Source organism: Sturnira hondurensis, unplaced genomic scaffold, assembly GCF_014824575.4.
Source record: "Sturnira hondurensis isolate 20B ecotype Veracruz unplaced genomic scaffold, ASM1482457v3 Scaffold0008196, whole genome shotgun sequence".
Taxonomy (NCBI): Eukaryota; Metazoa; Chordata; class Mammalia; order Chiroptera; family Phyllostomidae; genus Sturnira; species Sturnira hondurensis.
The window spans coordinates 11,084,906-11,112,240 of record NW_028080827.1 but is presented as its reverse complement, the minus strand read 5'-3'; the positions used below and the strand labels follow the sequence as shown (position 1 = coordinate 11,112,240).

The 27,335-nt window shown below is 34.9% G+C and overlaps 1 protein-coding gene across 7 annotated transcripts in view; it reads right to left on the bottom strand.

Moving 5' to 3' along the window:
* The window catches only part of TCF12 (transcription factor 12), a 366,824-nt gene that overhangs the window by 115,876 nt on the left and 223,613 nt on the right, over positions 1-27,335 (bottom strand). For 6 of the 7 annotated variants that reach the window (XM_037053967.1, XM_037053964.1, XM_037053968.1 and 3 more), the window contains one exon: positions 4,189-4,253. In XM_037053967.1, coding sequence (XP_036909862.1) covers positions 4,189-4,253 — 65 coding nt within the window. Of the gene's footprint in view, positions 1-4,188; positions 4,262-10,323; positions 10,330-18,687; positions 18,694-27,335 lie in introns of those variants that run through there. The other variant, XM_037053974.1, reaches the window with a different exon arrangement.

The window sequence follows — 27,335 nt, the reverse complement described above, 5'->3', positions numbered from 1 at the left end:
AGAGTGGGAGAGAAATATCAATGTATGGTTGCCTCTTGTGTGTCCCCTGCTGGGAACTGGCCTGCAACCCAGGCATGTGCCCTGACTGAGAATTGAACCATGGTTGTTTGGTTCCCAGGTGTGTGCTCAATCCACTGAGCTACACCAGACAGGGCAGGAGTTATTAATTTTAAGGGTCTTTTCAAACAACCAAATTTTGGCTTCACTAGTTTTTCCTATTATTTGTTTAATATTACATTGATTTCTGCTTTTATTTTTATTATTTCCTCCTCTCTACTTCATTTGTGTTTCTTTTTTCTAACTTCTTTGGGGAGAACCTCAGGTCATGCACTGTAGAAGTTTTTTTCAAATACAAACATTTAAAGCTTTACCTTTTCTTCTGGGCACTGCCTCAGCTGCACCAACAAATTTTGTTATATATTTTATTATAATTCAGTTAAAATTATCTTCTAAATTCCCTTGTGATTTCTTTTTAGAACCATGGGTCACTTAGACGTGGGTTTTTACATTTCTAAATTTTGGGTGTTATTAGTATCTTAATGACTTCTCATTTAATTTTTTGTGATTTCAAAATTTTTCAATATATTGACATGAGTTTTACAATATATTGACGTTATATTCAACTGCCCTTGAGAAGAATTTATATTCTTCAGTTGTTAGGAATAGAGTTCTACCAATTAGGTCAAGGTAGTTGACCGTTCATTTAGTTTTACATCTTTACTAAGTTTTTGTCTAGTTATTCGGTCAATTGCTGAGAGAGTTATTCAAATCTTTATAATCGTGGATTTATTTCTCTCTTTAATTCTATCAACTTTTACTTTTATTTTTAAGCTGTTATTAGGTATTTACACATTTTAAATTATTCTATCTTCTTGATGTACTATTGACTCATCATTTTATCATTATCAAATGTCTGCATAAGAGATTGACTGTAATAGAAAAAGAGGATGGTAAACAAGCAAATTGTGTGGGTAAATTTCCAAATAACTAAGTGTTAATCGAGTTTTTAAAATTAACTGTCATTTTCTCAAGGGTATACCATCTGAATTCTGATGAAACTTAAATTTGTTGGGGAAAAAAAACAAGATTCTTCCTCTTCCAGGTTTGAACATTTTGAGAAAACATATACAAACTACTTAAATACTTAAGAGGTCTCAATGAGAAGCTGTTGTAATGCTAAAAGGATTTTATACCTCATGATAGCAATTTTTTAAAGTATTACACCTATTGTTAATAAAGATGTTGGCTTCTGTGCTCTGTGTTGAATCAGTTTTAAAAAATTCAATTGCAGAATGATACATCAGTGTTTCCAGTAATACTGCTACACCAGTTTCCTTTTAATGGCTCATCAGTTATGTGATTGCTGTGAATGTAATATGAAGGAGACTCATTTAGCAACATATTATTACATCATCTTAACATGAAGTAAGGCCCATCAGGCATTATTAAATTAGCCTGAATTTTGCAGTATGTCAGCAGCATTTTATGTACATTAATAGCAGAGTTCATTTTCCTTGGAGGAATTCTGTTGAAAAAAAATGGTTGCAAAGTGATATTTGGATATAATTTTTAGTCACTATTTATATCCTTGTATCATCACTGTGTGGTTAAGATTTTTAGATCACTTGTGAAAAGCTGAGACAAAATGGTAGCAGCCAATTAGTAGTTTTAGTGTATATTTTTCTTCCCTTATTTTTCTTCCTTATTTTATGCATTAAAATAAGTACCATTTGGAATACTGGTATTTCTTTGAATGGAAGTGATACATCTCTTTTAACCCTTGAATTTCTTGAGCTTACTGCTTAGGCCTCAAATCAGCTGGTGCCATCTATCACAATTTCTCCTATATATTGCAGCATAGTCAGAGCCAAGTGATAATAACATAGCAAAGCCATTATTTCTTTCACAGTGAGGAATCCCTTTACTTGTTTTAAGAGTCCTCCCCGTCTTCAATGAGGATGTGTGTCCTTGCTGCAGTATAATTTTCATTCCTCTGTGCTGAATTTTGGGCTTCTTTGGGGTGCATGGATTGCTTTTATAAATTCTTCATAAATCTTTCCCTCACTTTAATACCTTTAAGTCTTCTTGTATACAGCAATATTATTTTGTATTTCATATATTCTAGTAATCTCATTTTTTTCTTTCCACGGGCCTGCGTAATTTCTGCAACATGTTATAAACAGTTGTTAAACAGTAATCTTATACTTTCTTCTTTTTTCACACTCCATATAGAGGGACTGGCTTTCTCAAAGCATAATCTCCAGTCCATGTAAATTAGATCACCTGGGGCACTTGTTAAAAACATAAATTCCCAGGCCCTTCCTTAACCAAATATGTTAAAATGAAAGGATGGTAAGGTGACAGACTAAAAATCTGAGGGATTCTTACAATGAAGCATAGTCGCATCATTGTCAAAAATATCAAACAAGAGTTTAGAAGGTTTACCACTTACTAGGTGTATGGCCTTAAGCAAATTACTTAATATCTCTGAAAAATACTATTTACTTATCTGCAAAATGGGTATTGTTAAAAGTACTAAATGTGTTCATATTATGGATCTTTTAGGGCTTAATAAATGGTAATAAACTGTTATTATAGCACTATGCATGTACATTTAAAATAAAAGTGTTTTTTGATATGAGAATTAAATCTGGTATAAACACATTAATCCTTGGCAAAAGTGTTAAGAGTCATTTTAGCAAAATTGATGAATTACATACATAGAGCTTACCATTGATCTTAACTAAATACCAATACCTTTGCAAAGAAAATATTAGAAAGTGAAAACTTGTTAATAAAGGCATTAACTATGATTTATTAGAAGCACCTGTGGTTTTAAAGAGCTTACAGTAGTTTTTTCTCAAGTTTAGCAGTAGTGTGAATGTTAGACCAGTGGTTCTCAAAGTTTTTGGTTTATTAAAAATAATATGAAGGGCTCCAGTAGCTTTTGTTTTCATTCATTATATGAACTAAAAACTTTGAAAAGTACTCATTTTGTAAAATGTTTTTGCAAGTATATGGAAGTTCAATCTTCAGAGACCTACAAAGTATAAATAGTATAGACCTACAAAAATTCTAATTATATTTTTCAAATGAGGACATCAATGCAGAGATAGGATTTAATGTTAAATGACTTTTCTTATGACCAGAGATTCCAAATTGTAGAGATGGGATTTCAACCTAGATCTTCTGACTCTGAATGGCAGAATTATGGGATATGTTATTAAATGGAGCAGTATTGTTAGTATGACAGTGAAAACTGTCATATGCCCATGTGTGAAATTAGGGTGGGCCTGGGTGCAAGTAGCAAAAAACAAATTTACTCTATCCTGCCTGTCTATTCTTTTTGGCTTGATTCTGATGGAAATCTGCAGTGAACTGACTTCAGGATTCTCAGTCTAAAGATATGGGGGAAAAGGCAGAGAAGATGACCATCACTAAATAAGCAACATACTAGGGAATGAGGAAAAACTGAAATAAAGTTTCCAAGTAAAGAGACCACTGAAAGCTAAAAATTTTATTAGATGTAGAACTCAAAGAACAGTATTTCCAACATTAATAAGTTCAACATTACAGGATATTCAAGCTATACAAAGCAACTGTATGTTCTTCACATAATGCAATAGCAACTGTTTTTTTATGAGGAAGTGTGCAAAAATATTTTCGAAAATTTTGAGTATTTTGGATGGAGGTAGGAAGATAACTGCTACTCTGCTTCCAGTTAAAAATGAATGTTAGTTTTATTTTTTTTAATCCTGCACCTGAAGATGTATTTACTGATGTTGATAGCGAGGAAGGGGAAGGGGGAGAGAGAGGTACATCAATGAGTTGCCTCCCACATGTGCCCCCACTGGGGACTGAATGTGCATCCTAGTTGTGTGTCCTGAACGGGAATTGAACCCACAATCTTTTGGTGTATGAGATGATGCTCCAATCAACTAAGCCACCCAACCAAGATGAATGTTAGTTTTTAAAATCTGTGATGATAAAGACTGGTGAATTGCAAAAGGGAAACCATTTTAAGAAGAGGGAGCACAAGTAAATATGTTTAATTGCTAAAACCCCAACACAGTCACAAATTAAAGGCACAAATAATGGGTAAATAAATTGAATAAATTTCTACCTCCTCTATTAGAGCCTTTGTGTGTTAAAAAATTATCTCCACTTTCATAATTTTTTAAAACTTACTTGACAGCCTGGTAATCCAGTGTCTCTGCTGTATAGGGAAAATGAGCCTCTCTCTGATGCTTTTCCTATAAAAGAAAGAAAATAACTTTATGTAAAAACCCTCATTTGTTTACAGAATTCAATTTCTAGACCATTCACACTAATTATAGTGGGGCTTGAAAGTATAGAGAAAATTAGAACAAAGAAGATAAAATCCAATAAACAAATTTTTAAAACTTTCTTTATCCAGCCAGTATAACAGTTAAATTCTGACTTACTATATATAATAGCATGTATTTTATTAAAACCTTTCTTTTCATCAAGAAACATTAAAAAATAGTCAAAAGAATGGATATCTATATAGCTAACACTATTACACATGTACCCCTACTAGTGAGAATTATGCTTTCCCACATTTGCTTCAGAATGAATATTTCTCCCTCTTTCTTTTCTCTTTCAGAAATGAAAACGGTATAGATGCAACTCAAATCTCACCCCAGATCCCAAAGTAATCATTATCATAGAGTTGGTGTGTATGATTACCATGTACATTTTGAAACTTTTAATGTATGTATCATTTAAACAACATACGTCCTGGCTGGTGTAGCTCAGTGGATTGAGCACCAGCATGTGAACCAAAGGGCTGCTGGTTCGATTCCCAGTCAGGGCACATGCCTGGGTTGCTGGCTAGGTCCCCCAGTGGGGGACATATGAGATGCAACCACACATTGGTATTTTTCTCTCTTTCTCCCTCCCTTCCCCTCTCTAAAAATAAATAAAATCTTTTTAAAAAAGTAAACAACATACATTACTGTTTATATTTAATACATTTAAAACAGATGAGATTACATGTCATCTATCCTTTGCATTTTGTGCAATATTGAGTTTTTGAGATATATGTTCATTATTTTTGTGGTTATAAAATGTCCCCTTATACAAATAAAATCACAGTTGATGTATGCCCCTACTGAAAAATAGTTAGATTGTTTCTACTGTTTTGTTATCATGAAGAATGCTGAAACAAATATCCTTGCACAAGTCTTGTACACACATGTAAGAGCTTCTCCAGGATAGACACAAAGAAAAGGAACTGCTGGTTAAAAGGATGTAGACTTTCAACTTTATAGGCATCACCTCACTATTCTCTGAAGTCATTGTGCCAATTTATACTCTTCCCAGAAATACATAAGAATTCCTGTTGGGACTACACCTGCAGTTCAAAAGTCAAGTGGCCAAGTATCAGGAATGGTATGGGCTAGCTCTAGAGAGAGAACAGATGTCTCATAGTACTGACAATCAACAGCATTGTGCTGATTCATTTGCTTTTTAAAACACTGGAATTTCAGTATGTTCTATAAAGTGAATCTATAAATATTATATAGTTTTAAACTAAACAGTCCCTGAAAAATAGACATGTTGCTTAATAAGATTTCTGCAGGAATCACAGTTTGCTGTTAATATCAAAGATGGTAGCACAAATAAACAATGACAATGGAAGAGCTAACTCTTTTTCTCTGTTCCAAGGTAAAAATAACAACGTAATTAAATCTGACAAGTTACCCCAAATATTTAAAGTTCTTGAGGTTGCATGAACTTCATTTTAATCATATACAAGTTATTAGAGCTTGTGACTGTATAAAAATATATAGCTTGTTAATTTAAAAAACTCCACACATACATGGATGCTCAAAGTTGTCTACTGATGTGGTGCATAATTAAAAGAACTTTGGAGACATATGGACTAATATTTAATCACTTTTATACATGCCACACAAGCCAACTCATAGAACCTTACAACTCTAAATTTGGCACCTGTGAACCTTTAGATAAATAAAATAATTCTTATAATAACAAAGGTAGTTACTAGAAAATACTTTAATAATTAGGTATACAATTTTGATCTCATTAGAATTATTATAGCACATGTCTTAAGAAGCACTTACTGGCTATTACTGATGAAGCACATGTTCAGGTAATGACAACTCATAAAAATGCAGATTTACGAAAAGAGGTTAATTTAATGTGATCTATTTACCTCATGTTCTCCCCATGAAGTCATATGTTCTACACAAAGAATTTTAATTTGCAAATTATACAAATGAAATAAAAATAAAAAATTGTAATTTTTTAAGGATATATCCTTTACAACTAAGATTGCATGTAAGAGTCAAGGTGTTATGTTGGGGTTTTAGACTCCACTTTTTTTACTCTTGGAATCTGACCTCACGAAACTATTAAAATGATTGTGCATTTGCAATTTTGACACATAATTATGCCCATGCCTCATCAAAATGGATCAGAAACCCTGCTGGACAAAAAAAGATGGCACAGATTGAAAGGAAAATGCCAACTCAGAATGATTAGCAGAGAGATTACTGGGAAAAAATAAAGAAGTAGGCTGCTTTGGTGTGGGGGTATTACTTTATTTATAAGATAACAAAAATCATAAGTAAATCATAAAGTACTGCCTTGGGAGTATTTTATAAAAATCAATTGTACAGTACATTTATTACCCCCACCTCCTTTAGGAACTTGGGTCACAATTTAAGACTTTAAATTATTGTCAAGCTTTGTAATTTTGCCTCTTTGCTGTTATGACCCACCATGAGAAGAACTGAGTTAATGCCAAACCCTGATCAGAAATATCACCCCCCAACTACTCTATTGTTACTTTGGAAAAATATGCTTTCCTTTATAAGGTGATCTCCATGCAAAATGTGGCAGCTATCATTAAACAGTTTCTTCTTTTCAAGTAAATAAAATCATGTCTCATATTCTTGGCAGAAATGAATTGGAAGACTACATTAACGTTTAAACAAATACCATAGAGTTAAAAAAAAAGCTATATCAATGGTTTGTCATTTATCACAATGTAATAACTACTAATGATTGGCTGAAATATGCACTAAGCCTTTTATATCTGCCAAATTCCCTTTCCTGAAACATTATTTCAAACAATGAGTAAGTACTTAAAGCTAAGCAACAATTTAAGGTATGTTATATATTTTCACTCAGATATACTAGTAAGGAAGTCTTTTCAAACAATGCATTGTTAAGGTGGAAAAGGAAATAAAGTATGAGATCAATATTAGCTCTGTTTTTAATGAAGTATGGTTTTCAAATATAATACATATAATTATTTGTGTGGAGGCTACCCCTTAAGTAGATGCTTTAAAAAATAATTTTTTAAATTTCCTTTCCTGTGCCTATTAAAATTCCTAACCTTCCTTTCACAAAGGATAGTCAGACCAGAGAGAATAAAAACTAATTAAAAAAAGAACTTATTGTTGTAACAATAGTTAATAATGAAAACTAATATAAGCTAAAAACATTACAAAGTAAAAGTTTCTTCTGTAATGGAAAGTTAATAGCTTGTTTTTAAAATAATACTTGACCTATTCCAATGAGATTTTGAAAAGCAGGTACATTTTACTTCATCTTTCATTTATTGGGAACTCATTCTTTCTTAGTGACTTAGAAGTTTGGATTTTCCTGAAATATAATGATGTGTACTCAGTGTGAGACTTAGAAGACATTCATCTTTTATTTATTCAAAATTACTTTAAGTCTATATTGACAACAAAAACTTCTGGCTACTTTGTTTCTGCTAAGTATGTCCACAATTTTAACACTGAAAGAACTATTAAATATATATGTAACTTAATTTATATCTAATTTTCCTTACAATGCCAGTAAAAAAATATTACAAAGAATTTACTGGATATTCTAGTAGTGGGGTTTTATATTGGTATGTTATCATAAAAATGTAGAAAAAATTCCCATCATGGTAAATATGATTTTTAACACCTTAAATAAGATCTAGAAGCAGACTTACAATAAATAGCAAGTTCAAAGCATAAATGACAGTTTAAGATCTCTGCAACAATTGTATCATGCTATGAAAATCTGTTTTATTGGTTACAAAAATCGTAGGTAATATTAAAGAGTGTTTTGCTACTCTCATTCAAATGGAAGGACAATGTAAATTTCACTAGGTTGGTAAAAATAAAAATGAAAATTTTTTCCCTGTCCATATTCACTGATTATCCTTCTATTCTTGGACTCCCCGAACCATAGGCTAAGAACTCCAACTCTAATAGAACAGCAACATATTATTGGAATATACAATAGATATGTATATCATGCCATTAGACACATGTTTTCTAAATAAGTATCTCCTGTGCTTAAAGTAGCTAGACTTATATATAATTTATACTAACCACAGTTTTTTTTCTGACTGCAAACTGAGAGCTGCACAAGAAATTATAGGTGATTTTGCCCAAATTGTAGAGCGTTTAAAACAAAAGTTCAGGAAACAGTAAAATACTTAAGTCCAAGAAATTATTTTACCTGGTTGTTTATGTAAGATGCATAAACTATTTGAGGCAATAATTACTGTAACACATTTTCTCAGAATTAAAAAAAATGAATTCATCTTGTTCCCTACCAATTACATGATGCAACTATAAGTTCGAATTCTCCATGCTTTAACTTAAAAAAAAAACAACAAATGTTAGCTATTTGTCTATAAGAGCTCTTCAAAAGATAATTTTCCCTATATTCTTTCACCTTTTTTATTGTTAATACTGTTGCAGATGTCTCCATTTTCCTCCTCTGCCTAATTCCTTCACCTTCCTTTTTCTGGCCTTCCCCTTATCGTATCCCTCTAACAGCTGTCAGTCTGTTCCATCTGTCCAAGCTTGTTTCTGTTTTGTTTTTCACTAATTTTTGGTCATTAGATTCCACATATAAATGAGTGAGATCATATGGTATTTGTCTTTCTCTGTCTGGCTGTTTTCCACTTAGCATAACAATCTCCAGGTCCAAAAGGTAAGATTACATTCTTTTTAATAGCCATGTAGTATTCCATTGTGTAAATATACCACACCTTTTTCATTCACTCATCTATTTTTAAGTAGCTTTTTATTGTATTTGTTCTATTACCACTTATCTTCCTTATAACCTCTCCCACAACCCCCACCCCCTGCCCCCACTGCAATCATCTTACTGTTGTCCATGTCCATGAGTCCCTTTTTGCTTGATCCTTCTAACACTATTTTGGGGTCTTTTGTAGTTCCATGTAAATTTTTGAAATATTTGTTCTAGTTCTGTGAGATATGTCATTGGTATCTTGATAGGAATTGTGTTGAATCTATAGATTGTTTTGGGTAGCATGGACATTTCAATGATGTTAATTCTTCCTATACATGAACACAGTATATGGGTCCTCTTATTATTTTCTTCCATTTCTTTCTTCAGTGTCTTATAATTTTCTAAAGTACAGGTCTTGTACCTTCTTAGTTAAATTTATTCCTAGATATTTCATTCTTTTTAAAGCAACGGTGAATGGATTGTTTTCTTAGTTTCCCTTTTTGATAGTTCATTACTGGCATATAAAAATGCAATCGATTTCTGGATATTAATTTTGGGTCCTGCTATTTTACTGAATTCATTGACCAATTCTAGTAGTTACTTGGTGGAATCTTTGGGGTTCTCTATGTACAGTACCATGTCATGCAAATAATGACAGTTTTATTTCTTCCTTTCCAATTTGGATGCCTTTTATTTCTTCTTGTCTGATTGCTATGGCCAGAGTGTTCAGTACTATGCTGAATGAGAGAGGTGAAAGTGAACATCCCTGTCTTGCTCCCAGTCGTAAGGGGAATGCTTGTAGTTTTGCCCACTGAGTATGGTGATGGCAGTAGGTTTGTCACACATGGTCTTTATTATATTTAGGTATGTTCTTTCTATTCCCACTTTGCTGAGAGTTGGGGTTTTTCAAAAATCATAAATGGGTGCTAGATTTTATCAAATGCTTTTTCTGCATCTACTGATATAATCATTTGGTCTTCATGTTTCATTTTGTTTCTGTGGTATTATCACATTTATTAATTTGCAAATATTATACCAATCTTCCACTCCTGGAATAATTTCCAATTGATTATAGTGCATGATCTTTTTGACACAGTATTATATTCTGTGTCAAAATTTTGCTAATTCAGTTTGCTAATATTTTGCTGAGGATTTTAGCATCAATGTTCATCAGGGATATCAGCCTATAATTTCTTTGTGTGTATTGTCCAAATGTAGCTTTGGAATTAGGATAATGCAGGCCTCGTAAAATAAGCTTGGGAGTCTTCCTTTCTCTTGAATCTTTTGGAACTGTTTGAGGAGGAGAGGTGTTAGTTCTTCTTGAAAAGAATGTATACTCTTTCGCTTTGGGATGAAATGCTGTGAAGATATCAATTAAATCCATGTGTTCTAGTGTATCATCTAAGGCCACTGTTTCCTTGTTGATTTTCTCTTTGGAAGATCTATCCATTGAAGTCAATGTAGTATTAAAATCCTCTCCTATACCTGCATTTCTATCAATCTCTCCCTTCATGTACACCAAGATTTACTTTACATATTTAGGTTATCCTACATTGGGTGCATACATGTTTACTAGGGTAATATTCTCTTGGTGGATTGTTCCCTTTATCACTGAGCAGTGTCCTTTGTCTGTTACTATAGCCTCGGTTTTAAAGTCTATTTTGTCAAATTTAAGTATTGCTACCCCAGCTTTTTTTCCCTTTCCATTTGCATGAAATATCCTTTTCTATCCATTTACTTTTGGTCTGTGTGTATCTTTGTTCTGAGGTGGATCTCTTGAAGACAGTGTGTGTGTGTATACACACACACACTTATATATCTTGTTTCCTATCCACTCAGCTACCCCGTCTTTTAATCAGAGCATTTAAGCCATTTACATTTACAGTGGTTATTGACAGTTATGTATTTATTGCCATTTATTTTTAACTATTTTCCTTTGATTTCTTTTCCCTTTTTTTCTTCTTCTTAAAGCAAGTTGTTTAACAGCTATTACAATACTGGTTTGGTGGTAAGAAACTCCTTTACCTTTCTCTCGTCTGGGAAGCCCTTTATTTCTTCTTCAATTTTAAATGATACCCTCTCCTGGGTAAAGTAGCCTTGGTTGTAGGTCCTTGTTTCTGGCCTGAAATGTTTCTGTTGAGAAATCAGCTGACAGTTGTATGGGAGAACTCCCTTATAGGTTACTACCTGTTTTTCACTTGCAGCTTTTAAAATTCTTTCCTTGTCTTTAAGCTTTGACATTTTAATTATGATGTGTTTTGGTGTGGGCATCTTTGGGTTTATCTTGTTAGGGACTCTCTGTGCTTCCCGGACTTGTGTGTCTTTTTTCCATCACCAAGTTAGGGAAGATTTTAGTCATTTCTTCAAATAGGTTCTCAATCCCTTACCCACTCTGTCTTCTGTTTCTGGTATCACCATAATGTGGATATTGTTGCTCTTTATGTTAACCCAAAGGTCCCTTAAATCCTCATTTTTTAAAATTCTGTTTTCTTTTTGCTGCTCTGCCTGGGTGTTTTTTCCTACTTTGTCTTCCAAATCACTGATTTGATCCTCTGCTTCATCTAACCTACTGTTTATTCCCTCCAGTGTATTATTATTTACTTCATATTCTATATTCTTTATTTTTGTCTGGTCTTTTAAATACTGTTGAGTATCCTTACAATCATTACTCTAATCTCTCTATCTGATAAATTGCTTGCCTCCGTTTTATTTAGCTCTTTTTCTGGAGAATTCTTTTGTTCTTTCATTTGGGGCCTGTTGTTTTTGTCTTTCCATTTTGGCTGCCTCTTTGTGTTTATTTCTATGATTTAGGTAGATCTATAAAGACTCTAGTGGACGCCTACATCAGACACTACCTGTGACTGGCCCTTGGGCAACCTGTTTGGAGCCGATAGTAATGCTCAGAGTGTGTGGCTCCTTCTGCTGGGCCAGGGTACATGGAGAAAGAACCAAGCTGTGCTGATATCAAGGCCCACTTTTACCAACATCGGGCCTGGGGAAGGGTCAGTTAAAATCTTAAAACTCCCAGAGATGTGTCTCTGCCTGCATGCTGTCTAATAACTTAATCACTAAAAGAGCCTCCAGCTGTACTCCTCAGCAGCTGGGCTTAAGCTCTACAGCGTGGGGTGAGAGGGATTCCTTTGGGTGGGGCTATTGCTTCCCACTAGGCTGATGCCACATGGAGGGGAGTGTTCTGCCCAGGAAAGATGGCTTCTGCAATATGGGGAATAACTCAGCACAGGGATCTGGGCAGCTGAAACTTCACCTCTCTCCCCAGAGCCACCAACCCTAGATTCTTCTCATGTGGCTCTAGTCCACTCTGTACTCCCTTTGCCGGAGTCAAGGATAAGTGGCTAGAAATAATATTTTGTGTACTGGCCCTTGAAGAGTCTCTCTGTGTCTCTAGCCACCTCTCCCTAGTGGACAAAAACCTGCTGCTTTTCACAGGCTGATGTTATTTGGGTTCCTTTCCTGGTTCTGGTGCTCGAGGTGGGTGAACTCAGCTTCTGGTTTAGACCCCACAGTTCTCAGGGGGAAAACCTACCAGCTACTGAAATATACCAGAACATCAGCTGCCATCCACGGGAGCCCAGCCAGCTCTCATGCCTCTGGACTTCCTACCAGCCTTGATGTGGTGATGTGGTTTCTTCCATAAGTCCTTTGTTATTTATCCACTCACCTACTGAGGAGCAGTTGGGGCTGTTTCCAGATCTTGGCTATTGCAAATAACGGTGCTATGAACATAAGGGTACATATATTCTTTCAAATTGGTATTTTGGGATTCTTAAAATATATTCTCAGAAGAGGAATTACAGGGGTCAAAAAGCAGTTGCATTTACATATTTTATTTTTAAAGATTTTATTTATTTATTTTCCGAGCGGGTGAAAGGGAGGAAGAAAGACCGGGAGAGAAACATCGATGTGTGGGAGAAATATCAACTGGTTGCCTCTTGCACACTCCCAACCAGGGACCTGGCCTGCAACCCAGGCACGTGCCCTGGCTGGGAACTGGGAATCAAACTGGTACAATCAAATTGGCTGGTGTAGCTCAATCCACTCAGCTACACCAGCCAAGACCCATTCTTTTTATGTTACACATTTATTTATTAATCTTGTAAAAATTGCAAAAATAAACCCATTATATTACATTTTTTGTGAACCTGTTATTTTATTTTTTTTTCATTTATTGTATTACAGTTGTCCCAACTTTTTCCCCGTTGTCTTCCTCTACCCTCACCTCCAGAGTCTATCCCCACACCACTGTCCATGTTCATAGGTCATTCATACATGTTCTTTGACTAATCCCTTCCTCTTCTTTCTGACATTCCCCTTTAGTCCCTGGCGGCTGTCAGTCTGTTCCATGTTTCCACGTCTTCTGTTTTGGTTGTTAGTTTACTTTACTCATTAGATTCCTCTTATAAGTGAGGTCATATGGTATTTGTCTTTCATTGACTGGCTTATTTCACTTAGCATAATATTCTAGTTCCATCCATGCTGTCTTTAAGGATAGGAGTTCCTTCTTTTTTTCTTTCTGCTGTGTAGTATTACATTGTGTAAATATACCAAAGTTGTTTATTCCATTTCTACTGATGGGCACTTAGGCTGTTTCCAACACTTGGCTATTATATATAGTACTGCTATGAACATAGGGGTGCATCGATTTTTTCAGTGTTTTAGGATTCCTAGGGTATATTTCTGGCAGTGAAACATTTTCAATTTTTTTGCAGAAATTCCATACTGTTTTTCACAGTGGCTGCACTAGTCTGCATTCCTGCCAACAGTGCACTAGGGTTCTCTTTTCTCCATACTCTTACTAGCACTTATTATTTTATTAATGGTTGTGATTCTGACAGGTGTGAGGTGACTCCTCATTATGGTTTTAATTTACATATCTGATCAGTAGTGATATTGAGCATTTTTTCTTATGTCTATGGGCCATGTGTATGTCCTCCTTGGAGAATTGTCTATTCAGGCCCTTTGCCCATTTTTAAATTGGATGATTTGGGTTCCTGGCATTGAGTCATATGAATTCTTTATGCATTTTTGAGACTAAACCCTTGTCTGATGTATTATTGGCAAATATGTTCTCCCATACAGTTGGTTCCCTTTTCATTTTGAGATGGTTTCGTTAGTCGTGCAGAAGCTTCCTACTTTAATATAGTCCCATTTGTTTATTTTTTCCTTTATCTCCCTTGCCCTAGGACATTTATTGGCAAAAACAATGCTATGTGGGATATCTGATATTTTACTGCTTATGTTTTCCATTAGGATTTTTATGGTAACATGACCTACATTTAGAGTTCATTCTGGTCTATGGTATAAGTTGGTAGTATAGTTTCATTTTTTTGCATGTACCAGTCCAGTTTTCCCAACACTATGTATTGAAGAGGCTATTTTTATTCCATTGTATGCTCTTGCCCTCTTTGTCAAAATGAATTGACTATAGAGACATGGGTTTATTTCTGGGCTCTCTATTCTGCTCCATAAATCCATGTGTCTGTTCTTATGCTAGTACAAGACTATTTTGATTACAGGGGTTTAGTATAGTTTAATATCAGGTATTGTGATCCCTCCTACTTTGTTCTTCTTTCTCAATATTGGTCTTTTTGGTTCCATATACATTTTTGAAATATTAGTTCCAGATTTGTGGAATATGCTATTGGTATTTTAATAGGAATTGCACTGAACCTGTAGAATGATTTGAATAGTATGGACATTTTAATGATGTTAATTCTTCCAATCCATGAACAGGATGTAAACTTCCATATAGTTGTATCTTCCTCAACTTCTTTCTTCAGTGTTCTATAGTTTTACAGTTCTTTTACCTCCACAGTTAAATTTATTCCTAGGTACTTTATTTCTTGTTGTTGCTATAGTAAATGGGATTTTTTTTTTTTAGTTTCTCTGTCTGGTAGTTCATTGTTGGTGTAAAAAATACCACTGGTTTCAGAATATTGACTTTGTATCCCACTACTTTGCTAAATTCACTTATTAGGTTGAGTAGTTTTTTGGTGGAGACTATAAAGTTTTCTATGTTCACTATCATGCCATCTGCAAATAATGACAGTTTTACTTACTCCTTTCCAATTTGGATGCCTTTTATTTTTTTCTCATCTAATCACTGTGGATAGGACCTCCAGTACTATTATTGAGTGAGAGTGGTGAAAGTAGATTCCCTTGTCTTGTTCCTAATTTTACGGGAAACACTTTTAGTTTTTGCCACTTGAGTATGATAGTAGTTGTAGGTTTTCTATATGTAGCTTTTATTATGTTGAGGTATACTCCCTCTATTCCTACTTTGCTGAATGTTTTTATCATAAATGTGTGCTGGATTTTATGAAATGCTTTTTCTGCATCTATTGATGGGATCATGTGGTTTTTGTCTTTCATTTTCTTTGTGATGTATCACATTTATTGATTTGTGAATATTGTACCATCTTTGTATTCCATCTTGAAATAAATCCTACTTGAACATGGTGTATGATCTTTATAATGTATTGCTGGATCCCATTTGCTAATATTTTGTTGAGGATTTTAGTGTCTTTGTTCATCAGAGATATTGGGCTGTAACTTTCTTTCTTTGCTGTGTCTTTACCTGGTTTTGGAATTAGGATAACACTGGCCTCATAAAAAGAGTTTGGGAGTCTTCCCTGTTCTTGAATTTTTTGGAATAGTTTGAGAAGAATAGGTGTTAGTTCTTCTTTGGATGTTTGATAAAATTCAAGGAGGTTCTGTTTTTAATTTTTAGAGGAAACTCCATACTGCTTTCCACATTGGCTGCACCAGCCTGCAATCCCACCAACAGTGCACAAGGGTTCCCTCACCTGCATTTATTGTTTGTTGTTTTATTGATGGTAACCACTGACAGGTATGAGGTGATATCTCATTGAAGTTTTAATTTGCATCTCTGTGATGAGTAGTGATGTTAAGCATTTTCCCCATACATCTATTGGTCATCTGTTCATCCTCTTTGGAAAGGTGTCTGTCTATTCAGGCCCTTTGCCTATTTTTTAATTGGATTGTTTGTCTTCATGATGTTGAGTTATGTAAGTTCTTTACATACTTTAAAAATGAACTCCCTGTCAGATACATCACTGGTGAATATGTTCTCCCATACCATGGGTTCTCTCAGAGAGGACACAAGACTGCATGCATTCTTTTCACAGAAGACACATTAGCAGCCAAATTGATGCTGGAGTGGACAGCATAATTCTATATTCCTCCCCAACCCAACCACAAATATTTAAGAGTTGACTACATGGAAGAACCTGAGTTTGATACATTCCTTCAGACATATATTGTTAGTCATTCTGACAGATGGTGTGGTTATGAGATGAAGACCCAAGCCTCTGCCCCTTAATAGGTACCAAATAGTGGAAAACTTTATATATCATTTGGATAAAATACAAGTTTCATAATTAAGGTCAGGTGTCTTTAAGTTCAGATCCAAAATGCACTGTGGGTGGTTATGGAGGAGTGACAAGAAATTGCCTATAACTAAGGCAATACATAAAGCAGAATGAATTAAGAAGGGAACCTTAAAAGTTGAGAAAATTCCCCCAGGAAGTAGAAGAAAGAGTGGAAATGACAGGAATCCTCATGGAGTGGAATATACCACACCTAAGTCTGAACACTAGCTGTTAAATATTCAGATTTTTAAGTACAGTTTTGGTAACTCCCTAAAGGGCTGGTGAATTATAGGACTCCCACATCATTTCTGAGTAATCAGAATTGCCAAATGAAACCAAATGAACCTTCCCAGGCTCAGAGACTCGGTTTTCAATGTGACTTCAGAGGCTGTATAGTCCAACTCTCACCCAATGCAGCACTAACTTAGAATACAGTCTTACAAAAAAAAGTCCACTGATGACTGCTTTCTACTTTGCATCACGCACATTTTAAGCATAATGCTTAAAAACAAACAAAACCTAAACAGCCAGGCTGGTGAGGGATCTGGAAATCAGCTAAAAAAAACTGGGATGTTAGTTTAGAGAAGAGAAAATCTAGAAGTGTGGCCTCTGTACTTTGTGATACTCACAGAGCTATCATACCAAGGAGTAATCAGAGACTACACTGTTAGGTCCCAGTGAAGAGACCTAGGAACAAAGAATAAAAATACAGAGATGCATTATCTTAGCTCGTTATGAGGAAGTACTCTGAGTAAACAGAATTTCCAACAATAAAGACTGTGCAAAAATTATATAATATTTAAGCTGTTCTTAGTAAAGAAATTTGTGGAATGATTCACTCTTTTGTTGTGAATTTATTTATTAATGCAGTAGAAGATGTAATAGACATCTTTAGCAGCCAAATTCTGTGGGTTAATCACAGTGAGTTCATGTTTATTGTACATCAGGGTATTTTATAGTATAATAGCCATTCATGTTTTTGCCCACATTTTTTCCGACTGGTATCTGCAATTGTTGATTTATAGAAGTTCTTCACATATTTTTGACAGAAAACTTTCTATTATATCTATGGCAATATCTTTTTGTAGGTTGACATTTTACTATCTTAATGGGGTCTTTTAACAAACAAATTCTCCATTTTAATGTAGGCCAATTTGTCCATTTTTTTCTTTATGACTAGAAAAGAAAAAAATTTTTTCCTCTTTTTTCTTTCTTTTTTCTTTTTTGGTGTGTGTACTATTTAAAAGATCTGCCTATTCTGAGGTTATACATCTATTTTTCTATGTTTTCCTTGAAAAGCTTTACTGTTTATCTTTCATGTTTAAATCTGAACTGGGTTTCTATGTATGTTTAGTAGTGGGTCAAGTTACATGTTTTTTTCTTAGGCAAATCAAACTGACACCATCAATAGTATATACTGAAAAGATGGTCTATGTATTAAAAGTATCATTGTGACTGCTATGTGGAGAATAAGCATGGAAGCTGGTAGACTAATTAGAAGACTTAAAACAATGCAGACAAATAATTTCTTGGAAGAAATAATAAATTCTTCCAAGTCACTGAGGTAGGTACTACTAAATCACCATTTACCTATGAGGAGAAGTGATTTGCCTAAGGTCAGAGAATTAGTAAATAGCCCAAAGAACTAGAACACAGGGCTCTTTGACACCAAATTCTTAACAGCATACTATACTGCACTGTTTTCCACTGAAGGTTTAGGACACAATCTCCACATTCTGATCATATATGTAGATATTTGGTATAACCCAAATATAGCATAAGAATTTTTCTCTGTTTAGCCCTCTACTAAGTAGCCTCTACCAATCAACTGATCTGGCACCACATGTGAAATCTATTCTGGTGAAGAGATACTGATGACAAATCATCCCAAAAATGATTGGCAGCAAAACCCAACTAATCTAAAAGTTGGCAGTGGATATTACTAGAACATGGTCAGTTATGTTGTTTTCATTCAAAAGTAATTGCTATTGTTTGCAGTTCTCACACAGGGCACATGATGGAAAAATATTCTGATCCTGTTTCTCTGGGCCTCAGTTTCCTAAGATGTAAAAAAAAAAAAAAGAACAAATTGAACAAGATCAGAGGTTGCACAATGACATCCCAGAGGTTGTTTTGTGTGGCCAATGCAGGAATTTGTTTGTGTGTATATGTTTAAAACAATTTTTGTGAAAAAGAATTGCTGTGGCAGCCATGAGAATTCAACCTGCAGAACTTCTACTTCAGGAAATGTAACTGACCCGAGGGCTCCAGATGCTGTACTCTGAAATCCATGAGTTTTTACACTGAGAATCCCTTGCTTCCAGCATGCTTCAACAAATATGGTGGGGAAACTAAAGCATACCTCTTTTTTTTTTACTTGTCTTTAGAGGGGAAGAGAAGGAGAGAAGGAGAGAAATATCAATGTATGGCTGCCTCTCGTGAGTCCCCCGCTGGGAACTGGCCTGCAACCCAGGCATGTGCCCTGACTGGGAATCGAACTGCGATCCTGTGGTTCGCAGGCCCATGCTCAATCCACTGAGCTACACCAGCCAGGGCTACAGCATACCTCTTTGTGGGAGACATGGCATTCCTCTTTTTATCAACTTTGGCTCAAAACTCCCAGAATGCTTTGCTGAATCTTCCTTACAGTGCAAAGCAGTTTAGGACTCTTCTACTTCCTCTCTTTACTCTGAAAGTCTTGAGATTGCAGTGGGTATGGTGACATGAACTAGCATTTGCTGACTACTTATTATGAGAAAGGTGCCATGAAAGGTACTTTACTTACATTACTGGTAGCATTGCTAGTTGTACTTTCTTCCTACTAGAAATCTTGTTTAGATCAAGGAGTGATTAAAGGAAGCTCATAACAGCTATGAGATATTACAATAAATTTTCAAGATTTCCTGTAGACCTCTATTTATTGGCTAGAGAAACCTACCCTGTAATACTCTCGGCAGTACTCTTTTGCTACCAATTCAAAATAATGTTTTTATGAGGAAATGGCCGGAGACAAAGATATTATGGAAGATATAGCTGGCTCAGCATTTATGTCTATAGCAATATAGTGAATACCTGAAAATTTCCTGTAAACTAAAATTTACTATTTTCAGTGAATAATATACTCCTTAAGAAACAGTTGTTGACTTCATGAGTAACACTACTAATTAGAACAGTTTCCCTTTTCACCTGAAAGCCAGTATTACATCAACATTCATTTTTGTAAGGCATACTGATTTGCATCCATTAATTCAAATTCACAATCTATTAAATAAAAAATTCCATGTGATATTTTTTAAATGGGTAGCATTAAACTGTTTGGCTGGGGTTTTTTAATTTTTAAAAATAAGGTACAGTCTTAACCTGGAAAGAGAATTCCTGAACTTTTCAAAAAGTTACCTAGGTCAACATTACTATGTTTCAAAATGAAGTATTTCAATATATAAATCATGAAAACTTTTCCATATTTGTTTTCAGAGAAACAATATGAAACCCTTATATAAGTAAATATAAATAATTGGGCACAAATCTAAATTCGGTACAAGTTTTGTGAGAAGATATCCTCCTTTCCGTTGGGTATCTTTGAAAACTCATTATTTACCTAGGGTCTTTGCTCATAGAGAAGCTTTCCCTCTTTTTTTTGGTGGGTGAATGCTATACTGAAGGTTTCTGACAATTTGGATCACACTAACCACTTGGAGAAACATAAAACACTATCCTACAAAGTGGGGAAACTTGTAACACCACTAGGTATTATACCAGAGCAGAGATCTAGGGATCCTGATTACTAGATTCATCTCTTGGTTCTTGACGCTCTCTCTCATGAGTGAACTGGGCAAGTTACAAGTCACTTAACATCAATGGTACCATTCATCTTTTAGAAAAATCAACTCACACAGGCCTGTACAGCTTAATTAATGCCTATAAAGTACTTGGAAATTCTTGTCTGAAAGAACCTTGGCCAATGCTAACCATTACATTCACAGATTTCATTTTGGTAGCAATCTGCTCAAACTTACAGGAAAAAAAGCTAAAGGATCTCAAACAAACAGATTATTTTTTAAGAAAAGAGAGAGGATTTTAAACTAAATGTCTGCCTATTTTCTTCACAACAATTTGTTTAAGTATTATTGGCTAACATGTGTGCCAAGCACACTGCTGGCTACTTTGAAGATATTTAAATATCTATGCCAACAAGCACAGCTGCTGGACTCCATGCCCCTCTCTTGTTCACTCTATGCCAAATTACTCCACAGCTATGCAAGATGAAGCTGAAGCATAGGAAAATGCCAAGTGTGAGTGAGATTAGTGATAAACCAGAGGATCACTATAGAGGTCAGTGATTAACAACTTCCCAGTTGTAATCACTTTTCTAACTCAGTCTTTATCTCACCAGTCATTCCATCTTAACTCTATACCAACCTCCTGTGAATTGTAAGCAGCAATTCCTGCAGAATTGCTCAAGTACCAATAAAGTATCTCATTATCCTTGACAAGAGCACACAGTCAGACATGGGCAATCTGAATAGGCTTTAGAAATGACTTCTTGATAATAAAAATGAAAAAAAGAAATGACTTCTTGAGACTAAAACCTGAGACAAAGTAGCTCAGGATGCAAATACAGACCAATCCAGCTACCCTTCACCATGCTCTACACCCCTTCTCCTAAAATCAGACTCACACATTAAATATAGACAGAACGGGATGAGAAGGTTTATATAAGACAGTTTGCCTTTCAGCCATCAGAATGCCCAGAGATAACAATTAGAATGCAGAATTCACTAAGACTGGGTGAGGTGGGTAGGCTGTTAAATATTAGGAATTAATGAACAGAGGAAGATACATTTTAATCAGTTTTAGTTGCTTATCAAAACTTTTTGAGCCACTTTATGGTCCAATTTTACCACATATAGAATACATAGCAAGGTACTCAATATAAGTAGCTTAAAATCTAAACTCTACTTCTGTAAGCTTATTTTATAATTGCATGTTTTAAAGTGTCCCTGAAATCATCTATATTGCATTGTTGTTTTTCCTAAGGTTTGGAATTTAAGCAAGTTTTCTCACTAAATGTCTCCACACTTCCCCAATCACATGTCGTTTAGAACTTAGAAACAAAAAAACATTCATTTTTCCAGCAATCCAACAAATTACACAACTAGGAAACATCTCTTCATCTTTGGCTGCATTTCAGGAGAAAACATAGTGAATACATATTCTCTAAAAATAATGAAATAACTTTTGCATCATAATGTTTATTCTATTCTTAAATAAAAAAGAATTTGAAATAATTCAATTGACACTTTACAACTATGTAGGGATTAAATAAATTAAGCCAATCTCTCAACACCTCAATCTTGTCTACTTTCCTAACACCCCCTGGGCCCCCACAAATCAGGTAAAAATCACATCACCAAATAATTTGGCTGGGGAAAGGGAGGAGAACATATTATCAAATTATCTTGGTAGTTACGTACTTAAATATCTACTTTCTGATGTACTGATTGTTTTGACCAAATTCTTGTTAAGAATGCTTCTCTCAAAAATTTTGATTCATACAATGATAATTAGAAAATTAAGCTTATTATTGTTAGTTCCCATCATTTTCTCAAATTTTTCTATATTTTGGCTGTTTAATTTAAACCATGACCTTACCAGGCAAGGTCAGTATCTAGCTGAGTCTGTTTTTTATGGACCCAGGGACCAGAAGGTAGATGCCACTTGTTTAGAGAACACTGATCCAGAATTCTAGACTTATTTTGTTTGTTTGCCAGGGACAGATTCTATTCCAAGGCTCTATCTATGGCACACAGCCATGTGGAAGCAGAGACAGCTTAACAGAACTGTGCTCTAAAATGACAAATAATAAACAATTATTAATTAGCTAGTTTCCTTTGACAGCAAGAACTGGAATAAAAAGAAAGGAGCTAGTCAATGGAACTGCTACCATTCACCAACTATCTGGTCAGAAACAGTGAGTGAACGAAACAAGCATGGAAAAAGTCAGGAGTGTCTACTCCTATCTCAGCTATAAACTAGCTATGTGACATGAACAAGTCACTGAACTTCCCCAGGCCTCAGTTTCTTTTGGATTAGATTACATTTTTCTGTTTTAATATTCCATGAAATTGACATCCTTGTCTATTTTACTAGTAATCAGGTATTCCCTTCCAACAGAATATAAATTTGGGCACTGCTAGTAGTAGCAGGAAAAAGACAAGTGCTAAAAAATGTACGGACTTTTGGAATTATGACAATTGTGCAGATATAAAAATGAAATGTGTAAGCAACTCATCATACATTTCTTTAATTACACTTTGAAATATTTAACCATGAATACGGGATGCTAAACATAGCAAACTGAAGTCAATACAGTCTGAATTACCAAGACTTCATTCTACTCAGATTAAGAAAAACTCTAAATGTTAATAAAATTTCTCACTGGGACTCAACACCCTCCACCTACATAATGCAGAAAGGGGGCACACTTTGTGCACCACAGAGAATACACAAATATACAACAACTGAAAGGAGACTATTCTACTTTATTGAAACAAAAGAGAGCCTTCTGTACAAAAGGATTTTATGTAGTAAGGTTCTTGCTACATAATAGATACTCTGAGGGTGAAAAATGAGACATTCAGTTTTCAATGCATGGCCTCCAGTCTTGCAATTTACTGCCATCTTACCTTGGCAGTTTGAAAACAGGTAAAGGCTACTAGCCTCAGGTTCTCAATGGGTTATAATCCAAAGTTCATTTGTGATTCAGGCATAACTCAAAATAAGTTTTTAACATACCAACTCATTATAAATAGCTATATAAATCAATTTAAGTCACAGTATGTGTGTATAAAATATAAAAAGGGGAAAACAAAAGAAGAAAGAATGAAGGAAGGAAAAGAAAAAATATATATAATAATAAAATTAGGAAGGAGACATGAGGAAATGGTTTGAATAAACACTCTGGATGCAGACTAGGTGTAAATTACAACTCTGCTTCAACTAACGTTATTACCTAATTTCTCTGTCTTAACAATTGCCTCAACTGTGAAATGAGGTAACAGTTTCATCTCACTGGGTTTTTGTGAGGATAAAAATGTAATGATATATAAAGTACTTAGCACAGTGAAAAACACAAGATAAGGGCTAACTGTATTAGTTATTATTTTTAAAATGAAATATATTGACTATAAAATCCATATATGTACATCTTGTATATCAGTACTTGAGAAAAAGCCTTCAAGAGAGACAGAAAAAAAGTAAGTTCCAGGAAAATAATTTTAAAAAAACCTGCTGGATATTTTCAAAGGTTTTAAAATGTTTTATGTGTTTTAACTCATTAATATCTTATGGCTTCACCCTTCTCTTAGCATTAATAAATGGGTATATATCTCTAGCACTATTTGTGTACTTAGCCATTTCTATTCACAACTGAAAGAGATTTACCAAAAAAAAAAAAAAATGCATGCAAGATCTAGAAAAGATGGCAAAGGATTTGAAGAAAAATGAAGGCATTAAAAAACCAATCTAAAGTGAACGTTAACAGAGATGTAGATTATATAATACAAAGGAAACAGGATAGATAGGCTTGGATTTAAACCTTAACCTGCTTATCTTCTTTCTCACAGGGGTTGGGGAAAATGGTTACAGGATATTATCTTGGGTCTGATGGTTGTAAGTTGCTGGTTCAAGATAACTTGATTGTTGTCTGAAGTTCATGGGGGGATTCAGGAACAGACTGTCCTTGATACATAAAAAGGAGGTGTTACCAGTGTTAAGACTGTACGGAGGTGTTTGTTACACAGTGTTAGCTGTGTATGAACAGATGTGATGTTCACTATCTTTGTTTTCACATAGGGAAGAATCTATTAAAAATATGTTCAAAACTGGAAAAAATATAAAAGTAAAAAACTTAGATAAAATCTCCTGTTTCTCTGTATGCTTCCTTTTGACTATTTACACGTAATGTGATTATTAATATGGGTGGATTTAAATCTACCATTTTGTAAGATGTTTTCTATTTGTGTCCTATGTTTTTTTTTAAACTTGCTTTTGGATTGAGTATTCCATTTAGTCTATACTGTTTACTTTTAATGTTTAGTGTTTGCCTTCAATTTATAATATAGTATATCTTTAATCAACAGGTCTACCTTCAAATGTAACAACCATATGACAAGGTATTCCCTTGTCATAATCTTCCCTTGCATCCTTTGAGTCACTGTTGTCATACATTTTACTTTTAAATGTTTTATATACCCCATATACAGTGTTACTATTTTTGCCCAGATACTTATTTTGTCGTGTGATTAAAAGTGAGGAATGAATAGTAAAATGACAACAAACTAACAACCCTCAAAAACTGAACCTAAAAAAAAAGTAAAAAACAAACTAAGCAAACAATTAGAACAGAAACAGAATCACAGAAATAGAGATCACACAGAGGGTTACCAGCAGGGACCAGGCGGGAGGTGAATGAGGGAAAAGGTACAGGGAGTAAGAAGCAAAATTGACAAGGTAAGGTTAAGAATAGTATAGGAAATGGAGAAGCCAAAGAACTTATATGTACAGCCCATGGACATGAACTAAGGTGAGGGGGGGTGGCGGCAGCGCAGTGCTGGGTGCTGGAGGGAGGGGGGTGCAAGGTGGAGAGGAATAAAGGGGAGAAAAAAATGGGACAACTATAATAGCATCATCAACAAAATATACTTAAAAATGAGGAAGAATATCTTTTATATTTATGTTCATTTTTACCATTTCTGGAGTTCTCATTTCTTTGTACAGATCAGGGGTTGGCATATTATGACCCATAAACCAAAGCTGGCCTGCTTTCTATTTCTGTAAATAAAGTTTTACTGGAACACAGTCAGGCTCATTTGTTTATAAATTGTCTATGGGTTGCTTTTATGTTTAAAGGGCAGAGTTGAATAGTTGTGACAGACATTGTCTGACCCACAAAGCCTGAAATATGTAATATGTGGCCTTCTACAGAAAAAAAATTGCTGAGTCCTGGTGTAGATCCAAGCTTCTGTCTGGAGTCACATACCCCCTGCCTCAAGAACTTGAACAGTTATTGTAGCACAAGTCTGCTGGCAATTGATTCTCTCAGCTTTTCTATATCTGAAAAAGTCTTAATTTTGCTCTCATTTTTTAAAATAAAAGTATGTTCAAAGGACAGATAATTAGGGGTTGACAGTTTTTAAAATTTTAATAGAGATGGACATCTAGAGATGTCCTCTATTATCTTATTGCTTGCAAACTTTCTATTAAGTCTAGTGTAGTTTGTTTTTATTTCTCTGTACATATTCATTTTTGCTGCCTTTAAGATTTTTTCTTTTTTTAAAATTTATTTTTAATCCTCATCCAGGGACATTTTTTTCAATGCTTTTAGAGAGAGTGGAAGGGAGAAACATGGACTGGTTGCTTCCCACATGCACCTGGACCTGGGATCAAACCTGCAGCCTAGATATATGCCCTGATGGGGAATCAAACCAGCAACACTTTAGTTACAGGACAATGCTCCAACTAACTGAGCCACACTGGCCAGGATTCAAGATTTTTTCTTTATTATTGGCTTTCAGCAGTTTCAACATAGTATGTCTAGTTGTGTGTGTGTGTGTGTGTGTGTGTGTGTGTGTGTGTGTGTTGTTTCTAAAATCTTGGATCTATCATTTTTTATCTCTCCCACTCCATCTGAGACTTCAATCACATGTATTAAGCTTTGACACTGTCCCATAGCTCTGACGGCATCACTTTTTTCTCTTTGTGTTTCAGTTTGGATTTCTATTGACCTATATTCAAATTTCTTTTGCATCTGTACTGTCTACTGATGATCCCAAAGGAATTCATCTCTGATATCATGTCTTTTATATCTAACATTTCAATTAGATTCTCATTACTTCCATCTATTTGCTAAAAATTACCTATCTGTGCACATTGTTCACCTTTTCCACTAGATCCTTATTATGTTAAGCAGAGTTACTTTGAAATTCTTGTCTGATAAATCACCTTTGAGTCTTGTCCTGTTGATTATTTTGCCTCCTGACAATGTGTTTCTTTTACTTATGTACATTTAACATAATTTTAATTGAATGAAGGATGTCATGTATAGAAGAGATAAACAGTATTTAGGCCTAGAAATGAGCATTCCTCTCCTTGTAGAAAAACTTTAGTGTGGTAAAATTAATCAAATTGTAAGTTTAGCTGGGTGTGATTGTTGTTGCTGTGGCTACCTTCACTTGACCAGATGCTTCAACTCCCTCTAGTGAATGGCTACTTTTGTCTAGTGCTTATTATAGGCTGGGGTGCTGTAGGACTTTTCTCAGGGTTAGTTTTTTTCACCCTCAGCTTTCAACAGACCCTATAAAATCTGTGTCCCTGAGTTGACCTTAGGTTAATGTTTTCAACCCTCCCTGACAGGCAGGAAACCTGTACTTGGTATATGCACAAGATTTTACATCTACGATGAGTTTCCTGTCCTCCCTCAGTCACAATGTGTCTTAACCTATTTCCTTTGGGCAAGAGGCTTTGCTGCCCCTCCTAAAGTGGCCTAAGTCTTTCAGTATTTGGGGTCCAGGGACGCTGGCAGGCTTTTCAGTCTTCCCCACAATGGCAGCTGATCAGCACCTGCATGCCTGTATCATCAATAAGAATTCTCTTCAGACTCCTGCCTTACTCCTAATCGTTCTTGCAGATTTGGGAGGAACAATTTTCAAATGTTTTTTTGTTAGGTGTCTCCAATTAGTTCAAAATAATATGTTGTTAGCCCACAATGGGCCTTCTCTTAAACTTTAAAATTTTAGCTAATTATTCTTACTTGCTCATGTTGTGACTGGTAAGACATTTTATTCTTCCATGTTCTGCCATAGATGAGACCGTTCATGTGTCCCAATT